This window comes from Pteropus medius, unplaced genomic scaffold (assembly GCF_902729225.1).
Source record: "Pteropus medius unplaced genomic scaffold, Ma_sr-lr_union100, whole genome shotgun sequence".
Taxonomy (NCBI): Eukaryota; Metazoa; Chordata; class Mammalia; order Chiroptera; family Pteropodidae; genus Pteropus; species Pteropus medius.
The window spans coordinates 16,227,079-16,239,400 of NW_024351073.1; the positions used below are offsets into that span (position 1 = coordinate 16,227,079).

General features: G+C 48.1%; 1 protein-coding gene and 1 non-coding gene across 5 annotated transcripts in view; both read left to right on the top strand.

Moving 5' to 3' along the window:
- Window positions 1-12,322, top strand: part of MYO10 (myosin X) — a 189,684-nt gene that overhangs the window by 92,124 nt on the left and 85,238 nt on the right. For 3 of the 4 annotated variants that reach the window (XM_039842747.1, XM_039842748.1, XM_039842749.1), the window contains 2 exons: window positions 1,421-1,608; window positions 11,915-12,049. In XM_039842747.1, coding sequence (XP_039698681.1) covers window positions 1,421-1,608; window positions 11,915-12,049 — 323 coding nt within the window. The remainder of the gene's footprint in view (window positions 1-1,420; window positions 1,609-11,914; window positions 12,050-12,322) is intronic. The other variant, XM_039842751.1, reaches the window with a different exon arrangement.
- Window positions 2,328-2,446, top strand: LOC120586363 (5S ribosomal RNA). The gene has a single exon (XR_005648697.1). It is a non-coding gene; the product is annotated as a 5S ribosomal RNA (ribosomal RNA).

Genomic DNA, 12,322 nt, shown 5'->3' on the forward strand with positions numbered 1-12,322 from the left:
CTCTCTGTGCCTCAGTTTCCTCGTCTGAAAAAACGAGCGTAGTAATACTGTGAACCTTCTGCTTATTGTGAGTACCACCATAATAAGTTGCCGCTAACCGGGTGGCTCGAGTGACAGAAGTTTATTTTTTCACAATTCTGGCGGCTAGAAGTTCAAGATCAAGATCCCCAGCAGGGCCACTCCTTCTGAGGGCTCTGCTCCTCTCTGGCTTTCAGGTGGCCACTTTCTTGCTGTGTCCTCACGTGGTCTTCATCTGTGCACACACATCCCTGCTGTGTCTCTCTCTGTCCAAATTTCTTCTTCTTATAAGAGCATCAGTCACATTGGATTAGGGCTCATCCTAATGGTTCACTTAAGTTTTCCTTAAAGGCCCGATCTCCGTGCACAGCATAGTCATATTCTCAGGAGGACTTAGAGCCTTAGCGTATGATTAGGGGCGTGGGCATGATTCCGCCTGTAGCACCCCCGAAGCCCTGCGCACAGTGAATGTTCCATCGGGGGTTGGGTGGCGGTGGTTACAGGGCCCTCCTTCCTCCTGCTGACTGGCCCCTTCAGCCGTATCTGAGCCTGCGCACCAAGAGCCAGACGTGGTCAGCATGTCTTGCAGAAGTACGAGGGAATGGTCACGTCCACGTGGAGGAGGCATAAGGCATCTGCTTTCGTAACTCAGTAGCCTATGTCTGGTGGCCCTGATGATTTCGCTTACTTTCCGGCCTGGCTTTTTGTTCCAGAAACTTAAGCTTGTCAGTCTGTGAAGTTCCAGATCAATGACATGACACTTCAGGAGGTGTTCGAAATTACTGAATACCCAATATTTGCAAAATGGTCTTGACTGCTTTTTTAAAGTTGTGGTTGAATACATAAAATTTACCATTTGGACGGTTTTTAATGTGTGCGACTCAGTGTATTAAATACGTTCACGATGTCATGTAACCATAACCACTGTCTACCCCTGGAGGGTTCCGACCGTCCCAAACAGGGACGCCACGCCCGTTAAACAGAACCTCCTTCCTCCATCAGCTCCCCCTTCTCTCGTTCTCGAATCCTGCCGGTCCGTGATAGCTGTGTGAGGGACGGGGTTGGGTCACGGGGAACGGGGGTTGGGGCCTTGGCCTGCTTCATCTTCTTAGTTTTGTTTACCTTTTTCATTGTAAGCTGCCTTGGAAATGGCCTCATTCATTCGTATAAAATGACAGGATTGTGTACCAAAACGGTATAGGACAAATGTGTGCAGTGCAGAGCAAAAGCCATCTTTCCCCTTAACCTGCACTCAGGGGGAGTCATCAAAGCTCAGGCTTCAGGGACATGTGGCAGCTCCTCCCCTTCTCAGTGTCCCTGTCCCAGCGTGGGTGGAGGTGCGAAGCTTGCCCAACGACCACCCCCAGTGCCACGTGTGACCAGGTGTCCCCTGTCCTTGCAGACCTACATCGGCTCCATCATCGCCTCCGTGAACCCCTACAAGACCATCGCCGGCCTGTACGAGCGTGCCACCATGGAGGGCTACAGCAAGTGCCACCTGGGGGAGCTTCCACCCCACGTCTTCGCCGTTGCCAACGAGTGCTACCGCTGCCTGTGGAAGCGCCACGACAACCAGTGTGTCCTCATCAGGTAACCAGCCACCCACGAGGCTGGCACAGGGCTGGAGGGGGCACCGTTGGAGACCCAGCATTCCACACCCACCTGCTGGTGGCTCCGCCAGCAGCGCTGTCCCGCCCAGCTTCTCAAACACAAGACCTGCTGAGCACATGCATGAAAAAAAAATGTACAGGTACCTGAACACTCAGATGGAATTTTCCGTTTTCAATAGCTCAATAGCTCCAGCTGTCAAGAAACACGAAGGGCTCACTTAGAAAAGCGGGCTGTACCACGTTTATTGGCTCTTGTCCTTGGAATAATTACTCCGTTTGTTTGTTTCTTTCTTTTTTTTAATTGTCTTAATTATTCTTCGGTTTATTCAGATTGTGAGACACAGTCCCGTTGACTTCCAGGAGGGTTGCATAGTTCTTTCCAATTAAAATGTTTGATGTTCTAGGGCACTAGGTAGAAGGCTTGCGTGTTTGAACAAGCTTCTGGTTTTCTCTACTATAACATGATTACTCTAGATGGAATCTCCCAACTGAAGAATTTTTAGTGATTTTAAGTGGCTACTCCCCAAGCGTACCTTTGAATTGGCTACAGAAAAGGGACTGTTACGTGTCTGTTAAGGGACCGTCAGAAGGGCATGCTTATTTTAATTTTCTTAATGAGACAGAGTCTTGATATATTTATTTCAGCTTGATCTTATTTATTAAAATTAAACTACCAGAAGCCCACTATCAAAACTTTTGTTCTACGGCCATGCCACCCTGAACAAGCCCGATCCCGTCTGATCTCGGAAGCTAAGCAGGGTCGGGCCTGGTTAGTACTTGGATGGGAGACCACCTAGGAAGACCAGGTGCTGTAGGCATAAAACATTTAAAAAAAATAAGGGATTGTAAGCTGACAAGGTCCTTGCAATCTGTGAAGTCAACCAAGAGTCGCCTTGCCTTTAAAAAAAAAAAAAAAAATTATTACTAGGAACCATCTAAAACAAATTGCATCTATTTCTTTAAAAATAGTTCTTAATTTCTATGAATTCAAATTGGCCTCATCACCTATAGCCTAATGACATCCCATTGGATCTTCGCATTTACTTATATCAGAATCCTGTTCTAGCGACAATCAGAACACCCTTGGATGGTCTCCAGGGCAGACAGATGTCACTTGCCCTGAGGTTTCCATGGAGTCTCCAGGCAGTTCATTCGTTTGTCTCCGGCATTCACTCGTGGAGCATGGCGGTTACTGAGAACCAGTAGTGTGCTAAACAGAATGGCCAGAGTGAAAGACGATTTTGACATCTGTTTTAGATGCCCTTCTAGTCCCAACTTGTGGCAAAATAATTATACTATTTCAAGAGGAAGGGAGTGTTTGGATGTGGGGAGGATGACAAGACTCTGCCTCACCATCGGATTTCCAGTTCAGTGGAAGCCAGGCCCGGGAGACAGATGGACAGCCATATGGCAGCTTAGACCCCCAGCCAGTCAGGTTTGCTAACACGGAAGCCCCACATTAGACCCACCTGCTTGTGGGTGCAGGCAGGTAACTGGTGGCCACAGTCACTGTGGGAAACCAGGTCCCAGATGGCGAGGCGCAGACCAGCCCTTTCAGTTCACCTGTTGGAGAAGCCACTCGCGCTCCTGTGGTGGGAGGTGGGGCAGGCATGCGGGGTGGGTGCGGGGGGACCCCTCATGGAAACTCCAGGGAAGGGAAACAGAGGGGCCCCAGCAGCATATTCGGGAGGCACTCACACTGCCCTTGCCACTCACACTGTGTGGTGTCTGATTGAAGATGGGTAGGAAACAATGACTAACCCGTGCATTGGACACTGTGCCAAGAACTTTTCAGGCATCAACTCACTGAAACCTTCTGACAGCTCTTCGGTGTGCTATGTGCTGTCTACAGGTGCCACACTGAAAAATACAGTCAGGGATTGTGTTCTTACTGAATTTTTACTCGCAACTCTCATTCATGGGTCCTTGCTTTTGAAACAAATCAGAATTATATGAATATGAAAGACAGAACAGTGCCTTTCTCATTCCCGTTTCCTCCCTCCCCCCACTCCCTCAGCCTGCCTCTGTCGGCCTCTCTCTTTAAGGGGAAGGAAACAGCTGGGCTGATACATTCACTTCTCTCCATCACCTTAATGGTGCCGATGTGCTGGGCTGTGGGCATCACTTAGGTACAGGGACTGTCAGTGTATTCAGTTAAATAAATATGAATGATTATGACTTGCAGTTAGTCAAAATGAAGCTACTTGCTTCATATAAAAACAGCTTTAAAGAGTCACATAACCAATAAAGTAAGTTGCCTTATGACAACTTAGGAGCAGTCTTTGTGGGTTCTTCCAGATGACTTTGCTGCAGGTCAGAAGTCAGAACTTGAGAACATTTTCAGCACACGGAATCTGATAAGATGGGCGGAAGGCAAGGGAACTTAATCTGTTTTAAGATCGAGTTGTTTTCCACACTTAGATACCTAAATATTCGCCACTGATAACTCTTGGTGCTTATTACTTTAAGTGGTGAAAATGAGAGCATGACTAATACGTCACTTGCTAGACAGCAGCTTAGGAAGAAAGTAAAAAATCGAATGAGATCATGTGCGTGTGTGTGTGTAATAAAGTGGAAAAGGGTTGGCTTTTCCTGCCAAAGACTGTGGTCTTTAAAAGTCAGGTGGAGAGGGTGGGGAGGGAGGAAGAGTGGATCCCAAACAGAAAGCTCCCCATTGTGTAATGCTTACATGTGAAAGGGCGACTGTTGGTATCTAAATTAGCTCAGGAACCAGTCTTTAGAATGGATTTCTCATTAAAATGTGTTTTGGTTTCATAGCTCCCTCAGCAGTTTTTTTTGGGGGGTTGGTGGGGTGGTAGAGATTGAAATTGGAGTGGGGTAGGGGGGGTAGAGCTGTGAGAATTGAGAAAATTGAGTATAAAAATTTTAAAAATGCAAGGTAGGGGAGCCCTAGTTAGATTTCCTCAGGCTTGGTCTGCCCCCTGGTGGCGTAAATGTGTTTTACTACTTTCAAGACATCCCATGTTATATTTTAAACCAGAAAACAAGCCTGTTTGGAACTAGGCAGGACTTCATATTGGTTTTTCTCTCACTTTTTGAACCCACAGAACTTGGCAAAGGTCCCCAGCTAGTTGGTGGCAATGCCACGTCTCTAGGCTTCTAGTTCAAGCCTCTTTTGTTGTCTCCCTCCCATGGTAGTTCCCTCTCTTAAGCTTTATTTTAACTTTTTTTGTGCACATTTAAGTGAATACTCATGTTGTTGTAGTTTTTAAAATATATAAGTTTAAAACTTGAATTTTTTTTTCATCTAACTGACAAGGTCAGCAATTGATCTCGGTCGATCTAGTACATTTTGCATTGATTTCGGTTTTTCATATACCATATTGGGCAGGCAGAGTCTAGTGGATTATGGTCTTTTCAGTATTTGTCAACTTTTGAGATATGTAGTGCAGGCAAGGCCTGTGGCTGATTCACCTTTGCCCAGGACAGCGTCTGGTGGAGGGCCAGCATTCAACAGCTGTCAGTCAAAGGATGGATGGAAGAAGCAGCTGCCCGTTTAGGACCTGTGCTTGCTTTGCACGTTTTGGTTTTCTAAAACCAGAGTGATTTCTTCTTAACTATATCTTTTATACTCTGGAATGATAATTCGAGTGTTCAGTCTTTTTTTACTTCTGATAATATATTTGGAAATGATCGATTTGGAACAGTCAACAAAACTTGTGTCCTGGATTAGAAAGGTACCAATGAGCATAAAGCATGGGGCATCCCTCATGCTCATGTAATGCTGTAGGTTCCTGTGCTAGGCTTTGGGGTTAAAAAGAGAGAGAGAGAGTCCCAATCACTGCCCTTCAGGGAATTCTATTCTGACAGGAAGAAATGATGTAATAAATGATTTTGATCCAGCCTGCACTATGGTATAATAGAAATAAATATGTACACACTGCTCAGAGAAAGTGGTTAGTAGATGCTTAAGAAGGAACCAAGAAAGTATTTCATAGAGAAAGTGACGCGTGATCATGATCATGAGTAGAGTATATAGAAACAGCGGGCGTAGAGGGAGGAAGGGCACAGAAACATTTGCAAAAACAGGCATTTGGAAAAACAAGAGTAATGACAAAATGGAAGGTATTCCTAGGCTATGGGATTTACTAAGGGACAGGAAGGAGCTGGGGGGAGACAATGGAAGGGAACTGACATCTATTGAGAAAAACCGATTTGCGTGTAATCCTCAGAGAAGCCCAAGAGACGTTTTCTATGGGGAAGCTGAGGCTCGGGGCTGATGAGTGATCTGTCAAAGAGATTTTAGCTGTGAGCAGCAGACAGGACTTGAACTTGAGGCTCCCTGTGTTAGTTTTAGAACAGAATTTTAATTCCTGGTGCAGGGTCGCACCTTAAGGGTTTTGGCCTGCTTGCTAAGACCTTTGGACTGAATCCTCTAGTCGGCAGAGAAGTTTCCTCGGTCTTGTACAAGCAAGGGAGTGATTGATGTATGTTTCGAGAAAAATCATGTGGATCGGGGGAATTCGATTGACAGGATGAAGATGTTTGTCAGGTGTCAGCAAAGGTATTCTGTAAAGGGCCACGGGGTCTATATTCCAGGCTTTGTGGGTGAGACGGTCTCTGTTACAGCCACTCAGCTCTGCCCTTGGAAAAGTGCTCATAGACAGGACACAGATGAACAAGCAGGCTGTGTTCTGATAAAACTTTATTTATAAAAACAGGCAGCCAGGGGAGTTTTGGGGGCCACAGTTTGCTGACACCTGCGCTGGACTGGGAGACCAGGCTGCGGGATAGGTAAAGGGCCCCGTTTATATCAGAGGCCCTACCTGTGTGGTCTGGATCCCTCCTCTCCATTTTTTCTGGGGATTTAGCCCCATCTTTGAGTCTCCCCGCCCCTGATTCCTGGACTTCTTTCTCCCTTTCTCCCGGATCATTGGCATTATCATTCAAAAATTTCTAGTGTACCCCATAAAAAAAAAAAAAGGTGCACCTTTCCAGACGCCCTTCCCCCACACAGTCCCCGAGTCTCCGCCATGGTGGCCCATTACCCAGTTTCTTCCTCATTCTCTGGGCCTCAAGCCCTCGGTCATTCTCCACCTCCTCCTCTTCTAACCAGCCTGCCTTTTCATCTCGGGTCTCCGTGACCCCCCCTGACTTAAATGCCCCCTCCCCAGGATCTCCTCTAAGTTCCACACGCACGTCTACGTACCCGAGGTGTCGTCACCAAGATGTGTCATGGCGTGTCCTAAATCCATTCTCATTGTCTCCCAGAAATGCGTTCCTCCTCTCGTGCGTCTCGTTCTCAGCAAGGGGACTCTCCATCTCACGAGGTCTCAAGCCCGAGGTCGAGAAGTCACTCTTGGATCTAGAAGTCACACACCCCGATCTGACATAGGTGATTTGATGAGTATTGACAAATGTGCACGCCTGTCTTACTGACACCGTGGTCATCATGCCAGCAAGCTCCCTGGGCCTTCTGGAGTCATACCCTAAGCTCCTTGTCACTTACCAACCACCGTCCTGACCGGGGCCACCAGACGTCCTTCCTCTTTTCCCTCTACCGTCCGTCCTGGGGCCTCTCATGTCTCATCCCTGCCACCTCCGCCCTCACTGCCTCTGCCCCCTCATCTCATCTCCCTGCTTCCTCTCTTGCCTCCCTCTGTCCATTCTGCACACAGACTGAGGTTCTTTAAAATCTCGAACCCGATCTGGACACTCGCCTGCTTAAAAACGATCCTGTGATTTCCATTCTGACAACGAAAAACTCTCAACGCTTCTAATTCGGCCTACGAGGCCCCACGTCTTATTTTTCTTTCTCTCTCTCGTTTTCACAATTATCTCGATGAAGTTTTTTAACAGTGTACGCTCGTTTCGGTTCATCTGGGTTGAGCGTGCCTGCTCCGAAGCGCGTGTTTGTGTTTGCAACCCTGTCGGCCTCGAGGGTTAGGACCGTAATTGCCCTGGACTAATGAGAAAAAGTAGGACTGGACGTGTAAGTGACGCGTTCACTCTGAGTGACGGTGAAATAGCGTCGTCGTTGCTGCTTGAGTCACTGTAATACAGTGGCTGGAATAAGGAAGGAGGTGGAGTCAATGAGTCACCACACTGTCCACAGTAGAATAGACTCGCCAGGCTCAAGAGAGAAGCAGTAAGGCGGTCACAGTGCAAAGAGCTCTTTAGTTTGAGAAAAGCGACATTAACCAGGGGGCTAAATTAGTCTTGTTCATTTGGCTTTTACTGATGATATATTTTCTTCGTATTTAATTCCTAAGTTTCTTTGGGCTTCATAGTGCTGTGATTATGATGAGCAAAGAAGTATATACCTAGTTATATATGTGTGTATAGTATTATAATATAGATACTGTATATCACATAGCAAATGTCATATTATTTAATCCACAAATTAACTCTGACACTGTCTACCTGGAGATAGCATCACATCCCACTGGTTAAGACTCAATCCTACAAACCGTCCCCCGCCACCTCCCTTCAGAGGCCAGCCATAAGCACGTCCCAGTTGCCACCTGTGCTTCCCATGAACTACCTGTAGATGGCAGGTTCCAACGACCCCATCCTTGGGTTCCATCAATTCGCTAGAGTGGCTCACAGAACCCAAAGCAACATCTTACTTACTAGATGACTTGTTTATTGTAAAAGGCTAGAACTCAGGAACAGCCAGGTAGAAGAGACGCATAGGACAAGGTATGGGACGGGGCTTGGAGTGTCCGTGCCCTCCCCAGGTGACACCGTCTCGGCACCTCCACGTGTTCACCCACCTGGAAGCTGTCCGAACCCCATCCTTTTGGGTGTTTATGCAGACTTCATTGCATAGGCACAGTTGATTAAATTATTGGCCATTGGAGGTTGAGCTCAATCTGCAGCCCCTCTCCCTCCTAGAAGTGGGGGCAGGGGTGCCCCCAGTCTTTGAGGGAGGGGAGAAGCTGTCCAAAGTCACCTCATTAACATAACAGAAGACACCTTTATAGCTGTCATAGTTTAGGGAATCCCAAGAGTTTTAGCTCTGCCAGGAAAAGGACAAAGACCAGGACTGTATTTGTTATTATAAATTACAGTATCACACATATGATGTATAATGTGTTATATTTGTTATAGATATCATTATAATGATGGTTCATTTGAAAATGTTGTAGGAGGGGGTCGTCATGTTGTGATTCATGATCTTGCTCCCACCACCCACTCCCCTATGTAAAAGAACCAGTTCCATGCTTGACTGGAAAACAGGCTCTCAGTGGGACCCCAGCCCCCACCCCCCTGCCCATTCCCAGGCTGTGGCCGTGCAGGCTGCTTTTCCTTCCTCCTGGCGTCCAGGAGTTTCCTCTGCAGAGTCTGCCTCCCCTCCCCATCCTTCAGTTTTCACGCATTTAGCACCTGTGCATAACTTTACATTTCACTCTAAATGCCATTTCCCCAGACAGGGCTTTGCTGAATGCTTACAGCTATCTAAATTACGAATCCTCCCATCTCCCGAGATCTGTATTTGACAGCATTAACCGTCATCCATGACTGTCTGATTCCTCTTTCTGCCGTGAGATCATAGGTACTGTCCGTGGCCATTCTGCTCATGACCGTTGGCCAGCCCTTGGCCAGCCCCTGACCAGCCTGACACACCATATAAAGTGTTGAGGAGGGAGGGGCTGCCTGCAGACAGATGCTTTCTCCAGTGCTTCAAAGATCACGTTAGTGTGACCCTCCATAGAGCGTCTTTGTGAAGAATATTAGTCACAGGCAGGTGCGGAGGGAGGAGGAGGTGGGCCATCCCCGAGGGCCCCCCGGATGTCAGGCCTGGCAGGTAGAGCCCAGAGGGACCACCAAGGGGATTTTAGCCACCAGACATGAAAATGGCACACCTCGCTCTGGCTCAGCTGTCCAGCCACCCTCTTGTTTACTTGACCCTATTCAGTCTGTCTTACTAATTGCTGTGCTTACTACCATCGAGGCTGAAATGTCGTCTGTTTCTGTGTGGAGGAGGATTGGGGAACACGTGATGTTATTTCTGCCTCACGTGTTTTTTGTTTGCGTTTTTGTTTTTCGGTTACAGTTGACATTGGATATTATTTTAGTTTCAGGCGTCCAGCATAGCGGTTAGACATTTATCAGTCTAGTCCCCACCTGGCACCATACATAGTTATTACAATATTATTGACTACATTTTCTGTGTGTTCTTTACGTCCTTGTGACTGTTTTATAACTCCTGAGTCGCACTTCTTAATCCCTTTAACGTTTTCACCCCGACCCCCCTCCCATTTGGCAATCACTGGTTTGTCCTCTGTATGAATCTGTTTTGTTTGTTCGTTTATTTTGTTCCTTAGAGTCTACATATATGTGAAATCATGGTATTTGTCTCTGGCTTATTTCACTTAGCATAATACCCTCTAGGTCCGTTCATGCTCTTGCAATGGCTGCCTCACATGTGTTAACTGGAGAACTTATCTCTAAGTTTTGCTTGCTTTAACAGAATCAACAATTGCTTGGGTAGGTGTATAAATTTTTTTTTTTTTAATATTGAGAGTTATTTAAACCATTTCTTTCAACTTTCTCTTAGTTTCTGTGTTCCTCATTCAAAGCATCTTTGCTGAATGCCTCTTGTGTGCCAGACACTGGGCTGCCAGGTGCCAGTTATGCAAAGGTGAATGCTAGGCCCCTACTGGGAAGTTCTGATTGCTGAAAACAGAAAAATCCAGCCAAAGTTGTCCTCAACTCGAATGGGCCTTTATCATCTCAGGTGATGCGAGACGGGGGCAACTTCAGGGTTGTGGATTCTGCCACTCCCCTGGGGCGTCTCTGACTTTCCAGGTGTGGATTCCCAGGCACCTGCTGTCTGCAGCAAGGGGGCCGTTTCTGCCTCTTCCCTTTTGTGTGTGTGTGAACCTCTCCAGGGGCCCTCAGCACACTTGACTTTAAGTCTTTTTGGCTGAAATCCTGACAGCTGCCCACAGTCAGCCCTGTCACTTGCAAAGGGAATAGAATGACTGTGATTGGCCTAGACCAGTGGCCATCCCCCAGGGGCCTGGGGCACCCAGCCGGGCCCAGAAAACGTCATTTCAGAGTCATTTCCTCTCCTTTATTACATGTGCTTAACCACTGTTTGCAGCCAAATTCCTCTTTCACGATAACTTCCCAGACCTTGGCAGTCAACAGAGGTCATCTTTACAGTGTACACGGAGCTCATGTGTGGATCTCACCGGTTTAGCGATGATTAATGTGCTGCCTTGTGACATTGTTGCTAGAGCCACCTGTTCCTTCTGTCCTTGGTTTAGTCTTCGTGACAGTTCCCTGCCTTTTTACTGCTGCTGCTCTCCCCGAGTACGGAGCATGGCGCCTTACACAAACTTCATTTCCACCTTCCAACTCTCTCTCATCTTCGCACCTGCCTTGCCATCTCCAGCCTGGCTGCACTGGTCCAGCACCCGTCAGCGCACACCTTGACTGTGACCACCGCTGTCCTCCGGCAGGCCCTCATTCCTGGAGCACGACCCCCAGAGCTGTGTTCTTCACGGGCGGCCTCGAGGAGCCGTCTTTGCCTTCGGACCTTCTCTCTACCGCCCGTAGCTCCGTCCTGCTGACCTACCCAGAGTCCCGCGCCCTCACATCTGGCTTCTGTGCTTTCGTTCACATTGTCATCTTACCCCAAGGCCTTCCCTCCCGTCTTCGCCTGGCTGGTGTTTGCCTGTCCCTAATTGCACGCCCCCCACCATTGCTTTGTTTATTTTTCCTTAACGGTCACCAAAGCGAAGGACTTTGGACTCAGACAGACGGGGTGTTAAATCCTGCCTGGACGCTTAGCTGCTGCCTCCTCCGTCACAGGATTATCGTGGGAATAAAATGACCACGTGGGTCGGGTACCTGCGGGTTCATTCACTCGTCCCCTGAGCGTTCGTGAGCAATGGCATTTGTACTGAGGTGTCTCAGAAAGGTGGTCAGTGTGCTCATCCGTTTGACGAACTTTCACCGAGTGCCTGCGAGCAGCCTGTCGCTGAGGCGGTGGCCCTGGAGACGAGGGGCAGAGCAAAGGTCCCTGTTGTCGCAGACCTGCCCGCCGGGAAGGGCACCCTCTGCCTCATTCAGGAGAGGCGGCCCTGATTACCTCACACGCCAAAGGGCATTTGTCACCCCGGAGCCTGTGTGGCCCCGGGACAGGGGACTTGAAACAGGCGTTTACAACTCCCTTTTCCCCACCTTTTGACAGTTTGTTCAGTAGGCGAATGGTAGTGGCATCGGCCGAGCTGTTATTTTTTTCGTTTTTTGTTTGTTTGTTTGTTTGTTTTTAAACTAGAAGCGCAAACTCCTGCGTTGTTGTCTTTCAGTGGCGAGAGCGGGGCAGGTAAAACGGAAAGCACGAAATTGATCCTCAAGTTTTTATCAGTCATCAGTCAACAGTCTCTGGAACTGTCTTTGAAGGAGAAGACGTCCTGTGTCGAGCAGGCCATTCTCGAAAGCAGGTACTTCTTGTTTCCCCATCCTCACGGTGTGGCTTGTTGAGGGGAGACTGAAATGCGTGGGTCTGTTTTCTCTTTTCCAGTTCCTCAAGGCAGAGTCTTGACACGCACCTAACGATTTCCAATAACGCGAGTCATGACTCGCGACCCTCCGTCTCTGGGCGAGGTCTGGGCCGGTGACGGGCACTTCTGAGGGACATGTTAAGCCTCCTTCCACCGGACGACCTTTGACTGGCTTTTAGGAGGCCTTGTTGTCAGCAGGAATTTTGGCCTCCA